The following is a 23,855-nucleotide window of genomic DNA, read 5'->3' on the forward strand; positions in this document are numbered from 1 at the left end:
AAGCAAAATAAATAAAAAGAAATCTACTTCTAAGTACATCATAGACCCATCATATAAAAAGAGACAGAAAGCCTTAAAAATCACAGAGAAAAGGACAAATTACCATCAAAAGAATAACTGGACCACCAGGTAAGTTTTGAACAGCAATAATTGAGGCTAAGTGATGGGAGAACCTCCCATGCACTGAAAAACTGTGTGCCTAGAACTCTATACTCAGAAAGGTATGCTGTAAGATGACATTACAGAAAATAGACATAGTTTCACTCAAGCAAAAACAGAGCGAGGTTGTGCTAGTAAAAATTTCCTCTGAAGGATATTCTGAAAAATCCAAGTCAGGCAGAAGGAGACTGGTTCCAGTATGAGAGGCAAGATGGATTAAAGAGAAACAGACTAGTATGTGAATAAATCTAAATAAGTAAAGATCATATAAAAATATTTTGAAGGATTTAAAATTAATTAAAATATAAGACCACAAAATTTTCAGAATAAGTTGACAAACATTTAAAAATGGGGAAACTTCACAATTAAATCTGATTTCTGGCTTCTTACTTTAAAAATTTAAAAAAAAAAAAGAATAATATTAGGGTAGGGGCTGTTGGGGCCAGTGTGAGGAAAGCAGGAGCGACTCCATTTTGTAGCCTATCATCCATCTTAAAGACTGGATGTAAACTGGGCCTGAGCCCGGCCCAAGTGAGGAAACCATTGCTAATGAAAACTAGGTCTCCTGGAGACTTCCCTCCCTACAGACGGCAAAGGGAGATTGTAGTTGAGGTCAGGCTGCCCCTGTTGGATTAACCATGGAGACATACCCCCTTGATGTATAATCATTGTTCCCCCCACTTTAACCTTAACTGTTTGTTCTCCTAGCACCTGCTTATTGTAAATCTCAGTGGTATACAACAAAGAGGTCGCTCACATGTAACCAGTCACCTGGGGGGAGGGGAGCGGTAATAAACTGTACTCCACCATCTTGAGTGTCCTCTGAGGTGTTTTCTGTGATTCCAGATTCCACAACAGGGTAATTAAGAGTAAGTATTGAAAAAAGAGGAAGAAAAATGTATAAATTCCTAACTAGTAAAGGAAAAAATGCAACAGTTAAAAATTAATATATCTTTAGAAGGGAAAGAAAATATTAAAAAAAAATAGAATAAGTGGGACAAATAGCTCAAAATTAGAAGGTAAAAATAAACTTTCAAAGTTCACTAATTGCATTAAATGTAAATGAATTAATGCAAAAGATCCACATTGTCAGATTGGTATTTTAAAAATCCACATGTTTGTTGTCTAAAAGAAACATGTAAAGTAAGAGGATGCAAAAAGGCAGAAGTAAAAGGATGACAGTAGAATACCAGAAAAATTTAACCAAAAGATAGTAACTACATTCATCTCGGGTAGTTGAAACTTTAAGGTCAAAAGCATTATTAACCACAGAATCCTAAAGAAGTCACCATAGCTAATTTCCTATTTTCTTTATTTCCCTTTCTCCTTCTCCTTCCCAATTCCCGCTCTCTGACTTAGAAGCAGTTTTAATCCCTGTTTTTCTCCATTTCCATACTCTCTATTCTTCTCACTTGGTTTCCTAGGGCAGAGTCCACACCCCGTGGACCTATGAGTCTCGTCATGATCATGTGGGAAGCTGTTCCTAATAATTCAAAAGAATTATTGTTTGAAGAATCTTTCATAGGATGAAAGGGAGATTATTCTGAGGTTAGCTGTCAGTTTGAACCACCGATAACCATAAAACTCCATAATCTTTGCTTTGTTAGGGATTCTGTGAGTGACCTTGAACAGGTAACTTAACTTCCTTTCCCTTTGCTTGTTATATTTAAAATAAGAAGTCTGAAACTAGATAAGCAGAGATGCTGATAACAAAAAGCCAATCACTGTAAAGTAAAGACATCTATAAAGGCAATAAAAAGTTTACATTACAGACTGGTTGGCTACCACTGACTTGTCACAGAGGTTTGTGGTACAAAAGAGTATGTCCTTCTACCACCCAAATCGGAAAGGACTTGATAAGTTTTGGAATGTATCACTAGTTTCTTGATTACAACAGCCTCACCCCAAGGTAGCTACACACGTCAGCCTAGATCTTGCTGTGATTCCTAGCCTTGTGCCTGGTGATTGATTTAAAAGGTCACCAAGCTCCTGGTTTGGGACACAACAGTGCTTGGGGAAAAAGTAGTACTTTTATGCTACTTTCTTTTTAAAAATTTATATTATCAAGAAAAAAGAAACCTCACTGTATATTAATATATCTCACATCTCCAAGGGCCAAGTTTACATCACCAGGTACAAAAAAATTTTGACTTTTCCAAATTTAATATTGAAAGTCTTAAACGAACCTTTTCCTCTCTGACGTCTACCTTGACTTTGATTACTACCCAACACATAATTATTTCAGGAAAGCCATCTAGAGCTGTGAGTGACCTTAGAACATGACTTAACATATCTGTGCCTAGGTTTCTGAGAGCCTACCTCACAGGCCGGTGAAGCTGGAATAAGATAACATGTGAAATTTAGAGATTATAGTATGGCCCTAGATGTCTCTCACACGCTAGTAAAGTCATGCTCAAAATTCTCCAAGCCAAGCTTCAGCAATACGTGAACCGTGAACTTCCAGATGTTCAGGCTGGTTTTAGAAAAGGCAGAGGCACCAGAGATCAAACTGCCAACATCCACTGGATCATGGAGAAAGCAAGAGAGTGCCAGAAAAACATCTATTTCTGCATTGACTATGCCAAAGCCTTTGACTGTGTGGATCACAACAAACTGTGGAAAATTCTGAAAGAGATGGGAATACCAGACCACCTGACCCGCCTCTTGAGAAACCTGTATGCAGGTCAGGAAGCAACAGTTAGAACTGGCCATGGAACAACAGACTGGTTCCAAATAGGAAAAGGAGTATGTCAAGGTTGTATATTGTCACCCTGCTTATTTAACTTATATGCAGAGTACATCATGAGGAATGCTGGGCTGGAAGAAGCACAGGCTGGAATCAAGATTGATGGGAGAAATATCAGTAACCTCAGATATGCAGATGATACCACCCTTATGGCAGAAAGTGAAGAGGAACTAAAGAGCCTCTTGATGAAAGTGAAAGAGGAGAGTGAAAAGGTTGGCTTGAAGCTCAACATTCAGAAAACGAAGATCATGGCATCTGGTCCCATCACTTCATCGGAAATAGATGGGGAAACAGTGGAAACAGTGTCAGACTTTATTTTTTGGGGCTCCAAAATCACTGCAGATGATGATTGCAGCCATGAAATTAAAAGACGCTTACTCCTTGGAAGGAAAGTCATGACCAGCCTAGATAGCATATTAAAAAGCAGAGACATTACTTTGCCAACCAAGGTCCGTCTAGTCAAGGCTATGGTTTTTCCCGTGGTCATGTATGGATGTGAGAGTTGGACTGTGAAGAAAGCTGATCGCTGAAGAATTGATGCTTTTGAACTGTGGTGCTGGAGAAGACTCTTGAGAGTCCCTTGGATTGCCTGGAGATCCAACCAGTCCATTCTGAAGGAGATCAGTCCTGGGTGTTCATTGGAAGGACTGATGCTAAAGCTAAAGCTCCAATACTTTGGCCACCTCATGCGACGAGTTGACTCACTGGAAAAGACTCTGATGCTGGGAGGGATTGGGAGCAGGAGGAGAAGGGAATGACAGAGAATGAGATGGCTGGATGGCATCACCGACTCAATGGACATGAGTTTGAGTGAACTCCGGGAGTTGGTGATGGACAGGGAGGCCTGGCGTGCTGTGATTCATGGGGTCGCGGAGAGTCGGACACGACTGAGCGACTGAACTGAACTGAACTGAGATGTCTCTCCAAGCTCTGAGTAGTAAAGGTGCCTCTGACCTCGCTGGGGGAAACATATACACTAGTATCTTACTTCTAACCAAGCATTGAAAGGTGGGAGAAAGATAAAATATATTTTATTAATTTTCAGCAGTGAAATTCATGGGCTATCAAGATGGCAGCAGCACCAAGGGTAGTCTCTCCATGTCCTTCACTCAGCTTGGTTTTATATGGACAATCTGTTACAAGAATAAAAAAGAATACATATATAGTATTTACATCTTTGTATATTAGATAAATATGATTGGATGGGCAAGAGGCACAGGCAGAGGGAGGGGAAAGAAAAAGAGCAATCTAAAAGGGCAGCATGGAAAAGGAAATACCAACCCACACAGTATTCTTGCCTGGAGAATCCCATGGACAGAGGAGCCTGGTGGGCTATAGTCCATGCGGTTGCGAAAGAGTCAGACATGACTGACTACAGCATGCACACAAAATGGCACCATGCTCACATAATTATGAATTATGTAGTAGCTTTAGTATGTAACTGCTCAAATGAAATCTTTCATATAGTCTCTAATTTTTGGTGCTAATTTAAATTTTTTTTTTAATATTCAGCACCAAAATATGGCATTGGATACTATCTTTATTATTAAGACTTTAGTCCTTTTGACTTTTCTTTTGGAATTAGGGAAACCATAGTAAGTTTGGGGGCAGGATACAATACATACTTTGGAAAAAATGACTTGGAAATTTGTTTTTCCTTTTAGGTTCATAGTAGTGCAAGGAAGCTGGTAGATATCAAACAGTCTTCTGTGATGGTCACTAGTCACTGCACAGGGCCTTGTTCATGGTAACTAGACAGTAAAAAGAAACTGGTAATGATGATTCGAGCCCCACTAAATTGAGAGATTAATATTTTCATTCAAAGTCTGATTTGGGAAATAGGCTATTTAAAAAGGAAATTTCAATAATGCGATTAACATAGGAAAATATTGGGTTGGCCTCAAAGTTCATTTGAATGTTTCCATAAGATGTTATAGAAAATCCTGCATGAACTTTTTGGTTGACCCCCATGTCACACCATATCTTCAGATTCAGAGTCAGGAATTCAAAAAAGAAGATGCTATCCTTTATCTTAACTGGCTTGAAGAAATGAGAGCCACTTGGCCCAGGAGGGAAATGAGGGTGAGAACCAATAAGTGAGATACACAGATGAGCTCACAGCCAGCCCCCCAGCTGCTAAACGCAAACGGCCCCTGACCTAAGCAGCCTGTAGCTGAGAGCATTATGGGATCTGATCTTTAGGCTTTGGTTTCTAACCATGTAATTGTTTTTAATTTGGTTTAAAAAAGTAATCAAAAAAAAAAAAAAAAAACAGTTTCAATGTATGAGGATGACTTCAGTGTCTGAAAATAGATTTGTGGACTTTGATGACCAGCCTCAATTTATACCCATAGCCCACCCATAGGCACTTTGGCAGGTGTAATCCCAAAAGAACAAACCATTTTAAGGTTTAAACTCACAGGTAGTTCAAACTGCTCCTTTCTACACAGAGGAATCATTATAGGAATTTTAAAATTCCAATACAGGAAAGCGTTAGAAGTTATTTCAGAGATGGTTTTTGGCATAAAGACACACTAAGTTACGCTGTCAACTACATCCCTTATTGTTTCTGTTTACTTTCTAAGTTGTGCTCAGGTTGAATGCAGTGAGCACACTGTTACCACAGTTGGTTCTGTGTTCCATTTCTGACGCTGTTGTTAGATTGTGGTCAGGAGGAGAATAGAAAATTTTAAACTGAAATACCAGAAAGTCATCATGTTAAAATACGCGTGAGTGTGTGTTGCTCCCTTAGTAATATTAACACCATCAGACGCGCGGTTCTGAGGTTCTGAGCTTGGAAGACTAAAACAACTTCCGTGTGTCAGTGTACCTTAGCCTGTCTTTGTGTGTGTGTGTGCTTAGTCGCTCAGTCTAAGTGTCCAACTCTGTGCGACCCCATGGACTGTAGCCCACCAGGCTCCTCTGTCCATGGGATTCTCCAGGCAAGAATACTGGAGTGGGTTGCCATGCCCCACTCCAGGGATGTTCTGAACCCAGGGATCGAACTCATGTCTCCTGCGTCTCCTGCACTGCAAGTCCACTCTACCACTGAGCCGTGGGGGATGTCCGGGGTATTTGCAACTTAGTGTACACTGAATCTACGCCTGACTTCTTATAAGTGAGAATTTTTCCCCCTTAAGTCTGTTTCATTTCAATGAATGAACCATTTCTATTTTACCTTTAAAGAGGGCAATTTCCCATGCTGTAACAGGTCCACACTAATAAAATATCTAGTCAGATGGATTCTGGAGGCACTTTCAACGTGATGGGGGTCACAGGGGCTGGCAGAGGGGAGGCAAATGGGAAGCTGGCAGGTTCCCTGTGAGATTCCCACCACAGCACGCTGACATCTGTCAAGCTTTAGCCTTTCTGGTGAATGGACACCAGAAGGTGGCCCACATACCTGATGCATGGAATTTACAGAACTGTAGTTGCTTCAAAATAGTTGAAAAGACTAACCAAAAAAAAAAATCTACCTGAGAAATGACATTAACTTTAAATGCTGAGCCAAGAATCTTACAAAGTTCTGGGTTCTACTTTGAATTGCAAATCAGAGAGCTTTGGTGGGAGAAGGCTTTTTTCTTTCTGGCTGTTCCTGTGCAAGCTGGGCTGACTCACCCACCATCACACCCCTGCTGATTTCCTTCACTGCTGGCTTCCCATGTAATCCCCTGGGACTCTAGCCCTCCTTATTCTCCCCGTGAGCCTGATCACCCACCAGCTCCTCCATCTCCCAGTGTGGGGCTCACTGCACCAGCTCTGCTTCCTGCCTCTCTTGCCATCCCCGTCTCTCTGCAGCCTTTGAACCACAGCTCTCCTGCAGGGTTTCAGGCGGCCCTCGTACTTTGCCCCTGGCTGGGCCGAAGACAGGAATGAGCATTTCCTGTTTGTTCCCTGGTCCTACTACACCCCCAGCTCTTTGGCTAGTTCTCAGCATGTCTACTCAAGGCAGTTTCTAAATTACCCACTGGTACTTCTGCTGCTGCTTGGAATAAGTAAGAAGACAGCAAGGCTCTGAGGGTTTTGCTTTTTGGAGGGCGGGGAACATAGGATAAAAGGAATGATAAAGCTGAACCCAGTCCTTGTAAGCCAGGGGACTGCGCCCCACAGTATCGCGAGAGCGACAGGCATTCTGGAAGTTGCCATGGAGACCACTCTTGCTTTCTGTTTTCTTCCTGAAGCACCAGCATACTTCAGAATAATATGTAACTTTACATTTTCCATCTTTCCCAGAAGCTGGCTACATTTTGCCTGGCAGCAATTGCCAGCTCTTTAATGAACCCTGGGTTCCTCTTCTTTCTGGGCACACAGTTTACACCACCTTTCCGTGAGACCAGCTCTTGCCGATAAAGCGTGGGCAGAGGTGCTGTGTGTCACCTCTTGACCGAGACTTTAGGAAGCAGGTGTGTGTGCCTCTTCCACACCCTCCCCTTTCTGCTTGCTGAGTGTAATTGGTAAAGAGACCCCTCCGATGGAGAAAACAGAAATGGAAGTTGAGATTCTCTGAAATTCTATGCGGAAGGAAATTGTCCATCAATGAGGAAGACTCCCTTTAGCGTGCCACATGAACGAAATCCTCCATTGTATTTCAGCCATGATATGTTTGGCGGTCTTTTTGGTACATATGCCAGGCCTGCACTAATTAATGCAATCAATATTTTAGGTTTAAGAACATTAAATCATATGACTGTCAGAATCTAGGCCTTCATCCTAGAAAATATAAGAAGGACTAGTAGAAAGGGAGGGAAAGCAAGAAGAAATTATAATGTGAATAACTCCAATCATTTACTGCATATGTAATCATGCGTTGAACCTTGTCTTAAACACATTACTCATACTATCTCACTTAATTTCATTTATTTCCTGTAACAGCTTTAGAAAACAGTACTATTATTATCCCCATTATTCAGATGTGGAAACTGAGGCAAGAGGTGTAGTACTCAGGAAACCACAATTCAGATCAGTTGATTCTGTAGCCCAGGCTCTGGTTGAGTAACCACTACTGTACTAGGCATTTTGTACAATTTTATCTTCACAACAACTTGCAAAATAGCTTTATTGTCCCCATTTTAAAGATGAGTAAGCTTTATGGTTCCTTAAAGATAAAAAGCTTATACAACTAGACAGATTCAGGCCAAGGTCTTATTTGGCTCTCAAGCTCATTCTCTTTCTGTCAGACCCTTAAGGTCAGAATCTAGGCAGAGTGGTGAGGTCACTGGGACTCAGTTTCCCTCCACTCCTGGGCCCCAGGAGTCGCGGGGGTTGATCTGTTAGCTCTGTGACCATGGAACCACTATACTTATCATGCTTTGTCAGCTTTGGAGATACTGGGATTTCCACCCCTAGTGTTCACCAGATTCCCCTGGCACATCATCAAGACAGTTTGCCCACACTGATAACAAACTGGCAAGGCCTGAAAGGTTAGTCAGCCTGTCCCCGGCCACAGCCTAACTACAGGGAGTGTTTCCTCAGTCAGCGAGCCATCAGTCATGTTCAGGCCTCGGCAGAGAATGGAAACCGGTGGCGTGGAGGCTCATTCATTTAATGAATAAAGGGTTTACACACGGCTGGAATCATAGTCTAGTCCACACCTCTGTCTTGGAAACTCCTGAAGTCATAGAGGGCCGCCAGGAATCCTATGTTTATAAACCCTCCTGATCCTCTGAGAAAAAAGTACTCTGGGAATGTCAGGGCTGACTGGGACACAAGAACTGACCTGAACAAAGGTGGACAGAGGGCGTGGCCCTGAGTGGAGATGCAGAGTGGAGGGCCGGCGCTTCTGTCTGCCCGCACACTCGGTGTTCTAACCTTGCTGACCTCTCAGTCTCTCTCTCTCGGCCCCTCCAGAGCTAGGTGACACCTCAAGCCATTCCTCAAGACCAAGCCCCAGCCTTTCTCCTTCCTGACTTAATCTGAGGACTCCTGCTGCTACTGACATAGCGGGAGAAAATGATCAGTGCTGGGGGCTCACGGCGGGACGACACAGTGCGTCCCGGAGCCCCCGACCTATGCTTGACCCTGAAAGGCCAACACTGCGGAACCAGAGCGCCAGGGCCTCATGCTCATTCACACAGTCAGTAGACACGGTTGAGAGAGGGCGCTGGGGCCCCTGAAGGAGCTGGAGCTCACCTGCAGGGTGGAGCCAGCCAGGCCACGGCGGGGACTGCAGAGCAATGGTGGGAGGTGACTGTGGTGCCCTGGGGAGCGAGCCCATCATGTTTTCCGGGGTTCCCACAGCAGCAGGCTTGGGTGGTCCTAGAGCCCTGGGAGGGGCAGGGGGAGAGGGTGCCCAGAAGCTCATGTTTTCCACACTGAGAATCAAAAGATTACACAGGGGTATATCAGGGGCACCCCCACACTCCTTCTAGTCATGTCCATCCCTTCTGTAGATGGTAGACACAGGGGGTCTCGGATAAATACCTGCCTGATCATGTCACCCTGCTCTGACTTTCAGTCACTCTAGGCCTGAGACCAGACTCGTTACTGTGGCCTATAGGACTCTTGCCTAACCCTGTAAACCCATTCATTTCACTGCGCCACCCCCACTAGACTCTCTGGAGCTCAAAAAGTGATCATTTGATGTCTGTAAACCCCATGAGGACAAACTTCACATCTTTTCACTCATCGTTTTTTACTGCACTCAGCCTGTTTGCCTGACATAGACGGTGCCCAACCAGTGTTGGCTGGTTGGCTGAACGCATGTGCGCTCCGTTGTGTCCAACTCTTTGTTTCCCCACAGACTGCAGCCCGCCACACTCCTCTGCCCATGGGTTTCTCCAGGCAACAACACTGGAGTACGTTGCCTTGCGTGCCCTCCTCCAAGGGATCTTCCCGACCCAGGGATCAAACCCATGTCTCCTACATCTCCTTCACTGGCAGATGAATTCTTTGCCACTAGCGCCAGCAGGGAGCCCCAGGTTAGTTGAATAATTGAATGTAAAGCCAATATTCTAGGAACTAAGGTGGAGCAAATCCCTTCTGTGATTGCAACCTGAGCCCCTTATTTTCCCCATGGTTGGGATGACATCGAGAGACAGACATGAAAATTTAATAACAAGGGCTTCTATCAGAGTCTCATGAACAGACATGCCAACAAAAGCAGATTTTACTGATTCAAATAGTTTTTTAGAAAGGGGTGTGAAATAGATTCAACAAATGAACATAAGAAATGAAATTTCACTAAGTATGGAGCCTTAAAATGACTCGGAGGAATACCACCAATTTGATTTCTCATTTCTCTCCCTTTTGGAGGGATGGTATGAGCCAGGGTCAGAAAAATGAAGCGGGCATCCTGAGAGAAACGTTTGGCCTGCTGCAAGCAGGATGGCAGTGTGTCTCAAGGAGGTTTGTGAGGCAGCCTCGGTCCAGGCTCACTGCCAACAGCATCAGGCCCCAACCCTCAGTGGAGGAAAAACTGCTCTCACTTCTGATAGGACTGGCTACGTGGCAGTGTTCATTTTGGTTCTTTCCTTATTAGTTTTCCCACCATAGTTTCACTCAGAAGGGACTTTGAACATGGCCTAACCTGGAGGGTGCAAGGAAGGGCAGGACACCAGGTGAGTCAGAATTGATGAGGATTAGTTAAGCACAACTCACGAGGCCCCTTTGTTAGTAAGGAAATAGTTCCCAGATAACCAAGGGGAAAAGCTGGCAGAGAATTTAACACGGTAGTGATAACAAACTAATAGCACACGTGAACTGAGCCAATCACGGGTTCATTGCTCAGGCAAACTCAAATTCAAAACCAGCTTTTAACTGTAGAACTTAAAAGATGAAGTGTGAGAGATGCTGTTTACAAGGAAGCAGGTTTCTGCTGGGTTTCCCGGGGCTTGTACGCTACTTGCAATGTGAGCTGGCCTTTGCTTGGGTACTCAGCCCTACAGATGAACGGCTCTTACTTAAAAGACCTGCACTAGAAGCCCTAGATGTTGCATGATAGATTGGAAGGTTTAACATGGATTCAAATGGGTTTTGCTCTTGACAAAACTCACTCTTAACACAGGAGTAGGTGGCTTAATTTCAACACAGGATTTTTCACATGTATTATCTTCAGCTCCTACTGTCTCCCACTTACTAAGAAATTCTGCCATCTGAAAACGAGTTTGTTTTGAATGCTTCCACTTTTTAGAGTCAGTATCAGTTACCCGCGAGGGAATTACTCTGTTTTGAAGGTTAACCACTATAGTTTATTTTGGGGGAAACAAATAGAATGAGAGTGAGCCAGAAAAAAATAAATACATAAATCAACACATTAGAAGAGGGAACTGTTTAAATTACACAGTAGCCTGTGGATGCCAAATTCTGTCTACTGAGGCGGGGAGACCCTGAGAGTCCCATCTCACGAGATAGGCCTGTTGCGGTGGAGACAGAAATGAAGCAGAATGCAGTGGTTGCACACACTATAGCACAGAGTCGGGCTTCTCACCTGGACGCTCAGGAGAATCACATGGGAGGCTTTTAAACCCACAAGACTCAAACTCTGCCCCCCAGAGATTCAGATGTCCTTCTTCAGGGGTAAGACAGCAGCATTATCCAAAAGCTTCCTGGGTGATTCCACTGTGAGCTAAAACTGGAAACTTGGGCATCCCTGGGCTAAGAATGGAGGCTGCAGGTGAGGGAGGTGCAGGGAGCACATGCAGTCGGGCACAGATTCCCCGTTCAGCTCAGAAACTGACAGAACTGCAAACCGCCGTAACCGCTCAGTTTCTCTCCAAGCTCCTTATGTAACGTTAAGCCTTTGTGAAGCAAGTGTACTTGTACCATGTTTCCACTTTTGGATGGTGCCTCCAAATACCGGATGCGATTTTAACTGCTAAGCTTACATTAAGTCCATTTCTTAATAGCCGTTCTTTTTTTTGTATCATCCACAACCTCTTCTCCCCCTCGCCCTAGTGCGTTGAGAGGCGACCCTAGCACAATTCCATTCACTTACTTTGATTCCTTGTAATCCATAGCCAGGGGAGCCAGGAGGGCCAGGCAAGCCTTTCTGCCCAATGTCACCCTGTTAGAAGACGCAGAGAAATCGGAGAGAAGGGTAAGGAGATTTAGAAACAAGCAACGGATTACTGCTCTTAGCTTCATTCTCACCTCAGTCTTTCCATATTGATGTAAAGCAGGGTTTTCCCCAAAATTTTAAACCACACAATCCTTTCGAACATTTTCACATGTAATCCAGCTGTAAAGCGATAAGGCAGAACTGCTGGATGTAAGCAGAAGTGTTGGCCCCATAGCCTTGCCTGCTTGGGCTCCTCCTGCTGCCCTAAACACCAGGCGTTCAAACACGGCTCACACATAACTCTAGGTAGCCTTTACTATGTTGCACCATTTCAGTACAGCATATTAATTCATGGGGGTTGAAGTTAAATATTCAGCAGGTTTCCTTGCTGGCTCAGGGGTAAAGAGTCTGCCTGCCAATGCAGGAAGATCCCTGGGTCAGGAAGAACCCTGAGAAAGGGGATGGCAACCCACTCCAGTACTCTTGCCTGGAGAATCCCATGGACAGCGGAGCCTGGCGGTCACATGGGGTCACAAGGAGTCGGACACGACTGAGTGACTACCACTTTCGCTTTACTGTGTCGCACAATTTCAATATAGCACGTTAATTCCCAGAGTTTGCAGTTAAAGACTCAGCACCTATTGACATGGATCAGAGTTGAATTGTTAAGAAAATATGTAAATGAAGCAAAAAGTATGTCAGTTCCCAGTATATGTTCCTTACAGCATAAGTTGACCCCATGTTTCTTGAGGAAAGACTTCTGTGGTCAAATAAGATTGGGTAATGTTTACACCATGGATGTGCCTCTCTTTATAGATCCCTGGGGCAGGTGAATATATTAAAGCCTCTAAGAAATTCCACAATAGCAAGATTACCTTAGCTTTGTTGATCCCAGAAGTTCTCTAATTAACATTTTGGTGAAACAAATTTTCAGGAATCCTGAGTTGATCAAAGTTACTGTGTAGGTCAGTCTTTTCCTTTCCACTATCGGGAAAATTACTTTTTTCTGATTACAGGAAGAATTTATTGGGAATAAAGTAAAAATAGAAGTGAAAATTACAATAAAAAAAAATCAACCCATCATTCCATCACCCAGTGATAACAACTACTAACATCTCAGAGGGATTTCCATCCATTTAAAGGGATCTGTATGGTTAAGAAATAGCCCACTGTCACAATGGAGTTGATGAACAAAAAAAGGATAAACTAAGAATCTTGGTAATTCTAGGATCCTCAGTCAAATCTTTGATTCACAGAGCTCTCTCTCTTTCCTCTCTGATAACAGGATTCTAATTCACTTCTGTGCATTTTGGCTATGAATGTACCTGTCTGTAGTTTGAATTTGTGATGGGTGGTTCACTGAAATCTGTTTTCCCTATGAATATGCCTGATATTTCTTTGTTGTTGTTAAGTCATTAAGTCATGTCCAACTCTTTGCAACCCCGTGGACTGTAGCCCACCAGGCTCCTCTGTCCATGGGATTTCCCAGGCAAGAATACTAGAGTGGTTTGCCATTCTCTTTTCCAGGGGATCTTTCTGACCCAGGGATCAAATTGGTGTAACCAGATTCTTTACTGCTGAGCCACCTGGGAGGTGGTATTTCCTTACCCGCCTCTTTGAACAAATCAAAGGAATATTTGTTGAGCAAATGAATGAACAATTGAAACAGGGCTCCTCAACCCCAGCATAATTAACATTTTGAGCTGGATGCTTCTTCACTATGGAAGGCTGTCCTGTGCATCCCAGGCGTCAAACCCACTAGATCCCGATAGCCCTCCTTCCCCAGCAGGACTTGATGCCCAGAATGATTCCAGACACTGCCAAAGGTCCCCCTGGGTGGAGAGGGGAGGACAAAATCTCCCTCATTGAAAAACACTGGATTAAAAGAATAGAAGGATACATAATCACCAAATTGGAGGTGACAAAAGGAAGAGAAGTAGAATGAGAGCAAAGGGAACCAAAGGAAGTTCCTCTCGGCTTCTACAGGGACGATGACTTAGAATCTTGCCGGGCCCTGACAGAGCAGACTGTGCACACAGGACACAACAGATCCATCACCCGTTACAAGGCGACCTGAGGCTCCTCCGGCCAAAGTAAACACACGCTTCTTAGTGTTAGCGCAGACTCTAAGGAACCTGGGAATATGTTGAGCACTTTGCAATCACTTTTTAAAGAGGCATTAACTTTCTAATTTCTTTGGGAGGAAGAAAATGACTTTATATATTTAAAATGTTCTATTTTACCAAAAGTTCACATGATAATGACCATATAAGGCTCTTCATCAGTATCAAGAAAAAATAAGTCAACATGATTTGAGCACTTCCTGTGCATTGAACGTTCCCTTGGTCATCTGGATGGTACCTGACCCTCACCCAGAGCACAGACCTGAGGACTCACCTTTGGCCCTGGGGTTCCTATGCCCCGAGGCCCAGGGGGGCCTGGAGGGCCTCTGACTCCAGGATCTCCCTGAAAAAACACAATGAATGACAAGTTGTTGATTTAAGAAAATGCTGTTGATCATATTTCATATAAAATTTCATATAGTATTTCCTGTGAATTTTCATATTCAGAAATATACTTTAAAATCCCAGACCCTTGAATTTGACTAAGATAATAATCTTTTCTTCCAGATCATTTTTCTGTATTTGATCATCAGTATTATCTCTCTTTGTTTTAATTTCTTACTGCCATTTGTCAAACCAACTGATATGGGTTCATTTCAAAGCAATCAAGTTAATTAGCTTCTTGAAAACCTTAATATATACTTTTTGGAGCTCGCTTCTTGGGACTTTGGAGAAGTAATTATTGCCATTGTGAAGACAGGGAGAAAGAAGAGACAAGAATAATAATTTTTTAAAAAGCATTAAAAGATATAACATTTCTGAACTAGTTGCTCTTACATTTTACGCGACAGTGATTATGCTACTTGGGCTCAAGATTGGCTTTAGGATACTCCTGCCTCTAGAGGGGTTTTGAGTACACAGTGGGTTCTCTCAAGGTTACAGATTCATCAGAGCATGACAGTTTCAAGAAATAGGCTTCCCTGGTGGCTCAGTGGTAAAGAACCTGCCCGCCAGTGCAGCAGACCTGGGTTCAGTCTCTGGGTCAGGAAGATCCCCTGAAGGAGGACGTGGCAGCCCACCCCAGTATTCTTGCCTGGGAAATCCCATAGACAGAGGAGCCTGGCGGGCTACAGTCCCTGGGATCACAAAGAGTCACACGCGACTTAGCAACTAAACAGCAACAATCACCAGAAAGGTGGTGGGGTCTGATAGGGGTGGGGCAGGCTCTTTGGTTAGATCTATTTGAGATGGGAATAATGGAAGAAGAGGAGAAATTAAATCTCTTCATTAATCACTGTCACTGTCCCCAACAGTGTGTTCTGCATGTTTTTATATGATACTTGATATAACTTAATATTCACAAAAATCTTTTGTGACCATGACGACTGACTTCCCTGACTTCTCTGAACATTTGTAAATTCATCAGACACATAGAAAATCGTATCTACCTTTCATGGAAATGACAGTGAAGGCAGACACAGAATGTTGTGCTTCTATCATCTTGTCTAGCATACAGCAGGCACTTGGTAATTGATAAGTCCCCACCCCACCTGGTTTTTTTAAAGAAGAAACTAAAGTTTGCCCAAAGCTGCACAGCTATTGTGAGGCAGGGCTGGGAGGATGTGGAGAAACAGGATCCGTGTTTGTTGCTGGTACAGCTGCTTTGGAAACTAGTTTGGCAGTTTCTTTCAAAGTTCAACATAATTCTACCATTTGATCTAGTAATCTCACTCCTAGGTATATACCCAAAGAAATTGAAAACATGTGTCTGCACAGAGACTTAACATGTGAATGCTCTTAGCAGAATTATTCATAATAGGCCCAAACTGCGAACAACCAGAATGTCCATCAGCTGGTAAACGGATAGACCAAATGTGATATATTCGGCAGTTAAAAGGAATGAACGACCGCTGCACACAACAATATAGATGAGCCTCATAAACTATTCTTAATGAAAGAAATCAAATACGTGAGACTGCATATTGTTTGAGTCCATGTGTATGAAATGTCCAGAAAAGGCATATCTATAGAGACAGAAAGTAAGTCAGTGGTTTCCTGGGGCCAAGAATAGGAGCACGGAAGGAGGATTAACTATAAATGGACATGAGAGATCTTACTGGGGGATGAAGATGTCCTAAAAGTGATTTGTGATGATGGCTATATAACTTGGTAAATGTACTAAAAAAAATCACTGAATCATACACTTAAAGTAGGTGAATCCTATGACATATAAAATATGCCTCAGAAAGCCTGGAACCACTCTTTGAACCTAGACTCCCAGGCTCTTTGCCCTAGGTTCTGTTTTGTCCACGTCCTAATTAGGAGCTAAATACCTAGCTTTTCAACAATTCAAAAATCATAGATTATAAGAAATGATTACATTGTTTATCTAGAAAAACATCCCATCTTTCATTTAGCTTCACTTTCGACTTACAACCCTTAAAATACTTCTATAGAAAACAAGGCCTAAAAAATGGGGAAAACCTTTAAACTTTATTACTGAGTTAGTTCTTTTATCCCCTCCTTCTTAATTACATAGTTCCCTTTTGCTTGCAGGCAACTTTTATGATTCTGGTCTTCTACTTCCATCTCTTCCACTTAGTCCTTAGCTGCTTTTGAGCCCACAGATACTAACTCTCTCTTTAACACCTCTCTACGTCTGATTCCCAACTTTTAATGACCCGGAGTTTCTCCCAACTTAAATGATCATGCCTATCATCAAGAGCTCCAAGTAGAGAACATGACCTTGTCCTATATTATACACATTTCTATTATCTCTTCTTCCTTGTGTACCTCTCAAATACCTTTAAAAGGGTTATCTATAAATTCACCAAGTAAGGGTCTCCAGTTATACCTGACCAATTCACACACTTGCTCCATTTTCTCTTTTATTCAGTTCCCATGACCTTCACCCTTTAGGAATGTCTGATGGTTACATCCAATAGAACAGCTGCCCCTGAGGACACCTTCTTGCCCTCTGTATATCTGAACCTTAGCCAGTGAGCTTCAACAATGTGATCCATGTCATCTGTGGTACTCCAGTGTTTACCTCAAACAAGCTGTCCATTTTTTTTTCTGTATAACTGTTGACATATAGCTATGTTTTACCTATCAAAGTAGTCTTTTGTAATCTCTTGATCTATGCTTTTATGAGTCTGATAGACTTTAAATCAAGTCTTAACACATTCTGCAGGTATTAGAGTTGGTCAGTAACATATTTTAGGGTGTTCATGGACCAAACTTTTCAATAGATGGGAATAACAAGCCCTTAAATGAGCTGTGTAAATCCACATAGACCATGTCTCTCTACTCTGGTGGGGTCTTAAAAATGTATCCTGTCTTTTGTTCCACAGCATCTGTCCATGCTAGCCTACAACATCAGGTGAAAGTGCTTAAGAGGACTGTGGTCAGGACTCATTTCACTCCTGGAGAGCCCCAAAAGTACCCAACAGGTGCATTTACTATGATATTTTTAGATATGTAGTTTTATTGTCAGTGGATAGAGTGACATCCACAGTAAGAAGACTTAACAACAGGTACTTGCAGAGCCAGACTTAGCTTCCCACATAGGAGCTGAGGTTAGGAGCCTGCAGAGGGAGCTCTTGCATTAGGAGATAATGAACAGACCTGAAAGCTAATCCCCGAGTTGCCATTTGTAACTACAGCCATCAATTTCCTAAGTCTTACAAGTCCACCCCTCCCCTGTCATCTCCACTTCCTCAAAAAAGAATAACTATTTAGAATGTCTTCAGCTTCATCTTGGCCCACAAAAGGATTCTGGATGGGAGTTACTCCTTTCAATTTCATAGAAACGGCCAAATTTAGGACTTTCTGCAGTGCTTCCAAGTGTGAACTTAGCAAATGATTTAGTAAAGGTTTCACCTCGATCATAACCTTGCAGAGTGGTTAATTTCAAACTCTTTAAAATCATGCATAATTTTATGATGTTCCTAGTAGTCATTCATTAAACCTTTTACGTTTTAAAAGAAGAAAAAGAAAGCAAAGGCACTATCACATGCATTTTCCCTTGGCAAATATTTTCTTTGGTTAATATTCAAACAATTATAATCACTTTTTAATAAAATCAATAATAATTAAATTTTATTTTTTCTCATGTGTCATGTACTTTTTATTCAATATCTTATCTGAACATCATTACTGTATTTTACACATAAGGAAACTGAGGCTAAAGAGAACATAGGATTTGCCAAAAACCATGCAGCTGGAAGCAATTCCAACCCAGGTCTGACTCCAGAGTCCATCTCCTAAATGATGGTGACTAGAGCCAGAGGCAAGGTGCTGAATTCTCCCCAGACTTGTTTCCAGCTGCCATTTAATGCAAAGACCGTGGCTATGTGGCTGTGAAAGTCCTTTGCCTATATTGAGTCAATCATTCTCTCTCAAAAAGAAGAAAAAGCATCTTGATTTTAAGATTTCCAAGAGGTCCACACAGCCCACACAAGCACCCAGCTGTCTCGGGCTTCCCTTTCCCTCGCCCTCTTTCGCCATTCCTGTTTTGTGGTTTCTCCCAGTATTTGAACTGGTCTCCTTCCAGATCTCCTACTTACACAGACACTTACTCTCTGTTTATCTGTATGCAGTACACTTCATCTGCATAGTAATGTGCACTCTGACTACTGCTATTTCTACTAATACTTCAGTGTGTTAGAATTCATGAAAACATCTTTTCGACATGATTCCATTCACTTTGCAGAGTAACCCTGTGAAGTAGGCGTGTACTCCCAAGTGACAGATGAGGAGGCTAAGTCTGAGGCAGATTAAATGACTTGCTGAGGTCACAGAGTTCATAAGTGGCAAGGATTTCATGTGGAACAGTGATGAGGAGACATCTGTTCTATCTTTTATGTTCTATAGGATTTAAGTACAATATCTGAGACTTAGAGACAATCTTAGAGACCAAACAGCCCATCAGACTGTCTCCACCTTCACATATTAATAAAGCTCTAATCACCGTCTCTCCCTTTGTTTGTGCCAATTTAATTCTCTGTCACTCTTTGAGAGGCTGTGGAATTAGATTACAGTTGTTCTTAAAGTGATTTCATGATTTTCTACTTTGGGGGCAATAAAAAGAAAATTGAATTCACTGTGAAAAGAATTAGCCTCTCAAGGATTTTCCCCAAAAAATGGTACTCTGAAGAGTCCACTAAATGATGAAAATAAAGAATGATTGAGTTTTAAAATAAGGTAGAAGGAGTCAAAGTGATGATTAGCAGTTGCTTAATGTTTCTTTTTATCTGGCTTTTAAAGAAAATTCAGATATACCTACTAAGGCTCCAATTACCACAAACATAAGCAACACTCTAGAATGAGTTATGTAATTAGTTTGTGACTCCTAAATACCTCACTTATGGTGGCCAGGATGTCAATGGAAGTTTTAGAGGCATTCTTCTAAGCTTATGGACAGACAACCCCGTTATTGATAATGTGTATTAATTATTGACTGGGCCATTGTCATACAACTCAATCACTTTTCCCTGACACCCTTTAATGATGAAAAGAGAGACAGTAACAATTACTAGCACAATTCTCAAGTGGATGGAGAAACAAGAAGGTGTTAGAAAACAAGATTCAAGTCACTATAACATTTCCTTTAAATTTAAATTAAATGCTTAAATTTCAAAGCATTTAAAATAATTTCAATTCTGTCAAATCAGTTTCTCTCCTAGAACTTTCTTTTCTTACGGTGTAATTGGTTTATTATGTTGTGTTAGTTTCTGCTGTACAACAAAGTGAATCAACTACATGTATACATATACCCCTCCCCCTTCAGCCTTCCTCCCACTCCCCCACCCCGAGAATTTCAGTATTTGCTACAAAGCAACAGCATTTTAAAGTCCGTGATAACTTAAAAACTTGCTGTAGGATTTAGCAGGGATTTGTTGTTGATGGTTTCTTCATTTTCTCAAAGTCAACTCATCAAAGATGAGCAAATCATTTCCCTGTGCCAAGAATCTCATTGGAGAGGGACAGCCTTCTTATTTAGTGAAGTTAGAAACCTTGAAAATAGAAATGTTGACAGTGCCTTTAAGGTCAGAGAGAAGGCTCTCTCGTGTTGATATTCAATATAATTTTCCACTGGGGGAAAATCCCTGCATAATTAAAAATAAAACATGTGTTGATGGTGACATGGGTGTTGAATGTTAAGAGGATAAAATGTGCGTCCTTAAGGCTGAAGAGAAAGTATGTATGCACTCCTGGGAAGAGAAATGCAGAGCTAGGAAAAGAGTGAGCAAAAATGAAAGTTATACTGAACATGGTAAGGTAAACACGATTATGGCTGTGATGGCAGAGATCATGCATAGAACTGAATCAAGAAGTAACCTTGAAAAGTCACCTAGTCAAGTGACCTCTTCTGACACCTAGAGGTCAAACTGCCTGGTATTTAAACTTGATATGGCTCTGGCTTTAATTAGTCCCATTTTTGAACTGATTGCCCTGCCTGTAGCAATTTTGCAGTCATATTAAAAACGGTAGGTTTCTTCAACTCCAATTTGAAATCATGGACCCTTAACATCACTGTCATTAAGTCTATATCCCAGGTCAGCCCTCCTTGTCAAACAAGATTCAAAAGGGAGTTCCTTGTCCAGTCCACGTCCGCTGACGGAATCCACAGATTCCGAGTGCATCTCTGTGTGAATCGCTCCTCTGTTCCCCTCCTGCCTATTGGTGGTATGCACATATGTGAGCCATTGCAGAGAACAGAGAGGCGATTCAGATGCTGGGAACATTTTTAGAATAATGATACTCAGTGGAATTTCACACAGACTTGCATTTTAATTTATGACTATGGGTCACTTTGTCAAATAAAGCATGTGTTTACAATATTCAAACATTTAAAGCTCTGGAAAACATTGAACTCTTTCAAGTTTGGATTTATGCCTCTGCTCAATGTTTACATGATTTAAGTTTTGACAACGGAAAAGCTTGAAAGGAAAGAGAGACCACCTAACTGTACCCTAAATAGTGCCGAGGTAGTCGGAAAATGGACAGTATTGAAGATTGAGCATCCGTAGATCAGGACAAGTCATTCCACCTGCTCTGACTTATTAATTCACCTAGTTTTCCATTCATGCATCCCTATTTATAGTCTCCCTCTGACACTCAAACAAAATAGCATCAACACTGTTCAGATTATAAAGCGGCAAGTCGTTCAAACTCTTTGGCTCTTGGTTTCCTTATCTATAAAATAAGAGAGTTCTTAAAAATTCCATGATAGTCTGGAAATATTTAGGTCACACATAATATTTAGGTAGTATACAATTATAACATATAACAACAACCACCCAACAAGTCTGCCCAGACTTGATTCCAACCACTTGATGGTTAAAAGGTTCCGTAAGAACCCCCAAAACCAGATTAATGGTTCTCTTTGCAAGAACTGGCCTCAGTTCCACTGCCCCGGAAGCTTTGGGGAAGGTCATGGCTTTCTCTGTGATGAACTGGCACAGTGATGGGGGCTGAAAGAGCTGAGGGGGTGCCTGGTGCGATGCCCCTGCCCGTCTGAGCCCAGGAGAACCACCCCTCATAGTTCTCTTCCAGGAGGCCAAGAACAAACTCGCACTCTCAGAGACTGACATCTGAGGCCTCAGCCTCAGCCCTGGGTGATTCACCAGCCTACAGGGGTGAAACATACAGAAGCAAAGAATTATCTGGGCTTCTCAAAAGGTGATACAGTTTATAGACCGACAGGCCCCAAATCACAAAGGGTCCTCTTTGTCTCGTGTGTATGCTTGAGGAGTGAGTGAAAAGTCTCTCAGTCATGTCTGACTCTTTGTGACCCCATGATTATACAGTGCATGGAATTCTCCAGGCCAGAATACTGGAGTGGGTAGCCTTTCCCTTCTCCAAGGTATCTTCCCAACCCAGGGATCGAACCCAGGTCTCCCTCAATGCGGGTGGATTCTTTACCAGTTGAGCCACCAGGAAAGCTCAGGAATACTGGAGTGGGTAGCCTATCCCTTCTCCAGTGGATCTTCCTGACTCAGGAATCAAACCAGGGTCTCTTGTATTGCAGGTGGATTCTTCACTAGCTGAGCTACCAGGGAAGCGTGCATGCATGCTTAGTCGTGTCCAAGTCTTTATGACCCCATTGACTGTAGCCCATCCGTAGGATTTTCCAGGCAAGAATACTGGAGTAGGTAGTCATTCCCTTCTCCAGGGGGTCTTCCTGAGCCAGAGTTTGAACCCACATCTCTTGCATTGGCAGGCAGATTCTTTACCACTGAGCCACTAGGGAAGCCTAGTCTCTTGGGGTCCAGTCAAGAAATGCAGGCAATGTAATGCAGGATCTTTGAGGTTGCCCTCCCTATCAGTGAGCTGACAGTTTGGGTCCAGGGACCAGGGCACTGGATGAGCGCTTCCTACTGGGAAAAATCCAATTGTCAGTTCCTCTTTATGGCATATTCCAAAGTGGATTTTAAAACCATATCTACTATCTCCTTGGAAACTTGTAATCTTTATAAGAATTTTAGAAATCTCTCAGAAGCCCTTGTCAAAATTTGGAGTACATTCAAGGGAAGTGTACGGAGAAGTACTATAACTTCAGATGTCAGATGGAATTCCTTCACTTGGAAAAAAGCCACGGAGCACCACAAGGTTGCAAGATGTCAGGGACTGCTTTTTATATATTTTAAAACATAGATGCTTTGATTCCAATGTCTATGTCATATGCTAAACACATGTGACCTTAGCTAAATATCGCAGATCCCACCATAAATTAATCGTCAACCTTAATGGCTTCCTCATTTCAAAACACATTTCTTTTGTAAGTTAATGCCCTAAGGCCAATATTTTAAGGCGACAACACAGAATTTAAATAAAAAACATATCCAATATATATGTCTATACAATTATACACACATGTGCGTGCATGCACACAAACCCACACATTTCCACACACAATTTCTCTGCCATTGTAAGACAAAATAGAAGGAGAGGAATTTTGCAGACATTTGAGTCCTATACTTTTGCTACCATTGCCAACCTTAGAGGTTTTGAGAGCCTCAACTCCACCTTACTAAACCAAAAGGACAAAATTAAGTGGAATTAGACTTTTCCAAAAATGTCTTTTTCTTTACCAGCTTCTGTTGGGCTGTGTGGGTAGCCAAAAGTTTTCTTCAGGAAATAAAAAAGACACACAAAGACTCTAAGGCATCTATCGAAGAGAGGTGATTTTGGAAGTTATTAGAAGCTGCTGTTTGCTTTTGGAATGTCTTTGATTTTGAAATTCATGATCCAAGTTCTTTGATTCTAAGAAGAGCGTGCACTCCAGATATTTCCTTCCAGGGCTAGAGGTAGGCAGGATAACACACCTCCCCAATATCCACAAGAAGGGGAGACAGGAAGAAAGAAAACACAGCTGGGAGGGAGGTGTGGACAGAGGCAGGTCCTAACCAACATTCCCTCCTCCCCTCCGTAGAAGTGAGCTGGAGGGTACCGCCTCCATTCAGCTTTCTGTGTGAATTAACAGACACAATACAAGTTTGTGGCTTCCCTGGTGGCTCAGCGGTAGAGCATCCGCCTTCAATGTAGAAGACGCAGGAGACCTGGGTCCAGTCCCTGAGGTGGGGAGATCCTCTGGAGAGGGAAATGGCGATCCGCTCCAGTATTCTTGCCTGGAGAATCCCCTGGACAGAGGTGCCTGGTGGGCTACAGTCCTTGGGGTTGCACAGAGTCGGACACGACTGAGCGTGCTCACACGTAAATGAATGTCAGTGTCACTTGGGACACATCTTTTGACAACATGCTGAGTATCAATAACAACCAAAAATGGGCAGGATAAACTTTCGAAAAAACACTTCCCCCCCCCCCTTAAAATGTATGTGAAGAAACACAAGGGACTTTGAGAGAGAAATGACAAATGAACCCATTT

General features: G+C 42.4%; 1 protein-coding gene across 1 annotated transcript in view; it reads right to left on the reverse strand.

The window, feature by feature from the left end:
- Positions 1 to 23,855, reverse strand: part of COL28A1 (collagen type XXVIII alpha 1 chain) — a 193,920-nt gene that overhangs the window by 61,129 nt on the left and 108,936 nt on the right. Inside the window, exons 26-27 of the mRNA XM_088833381.1 lie at positions 14,298 to 14,366; positions 11,838 to 11,906 (exon numbers count right to left, since the gene is read on the reverse strand). Coding sequence (XP_088689507.1) covers positions 11,838 to 11,906; positions 14,298 to 14,366 — 138 coding nt within the window. The remainder of the gene's footprint in view (positions 1 to 11,837; positions 11,907 to 14,297; positions 14,367 to 23,855) is intronic.

Source organism: Moschus berezovskii, chromosome 3 (genome assembly GCF_049115385.1).
Source record: "Moschus berezovskii isolate FMDL1 chromosome 3, NW_MosBer_1.0, whole genome shotgun sequence".
NCBI lineage: Eukaryota > Metazoa > Chordata > Mammalia > Artiodactyla > Moschidae > Moschus > Moschus berezovskii.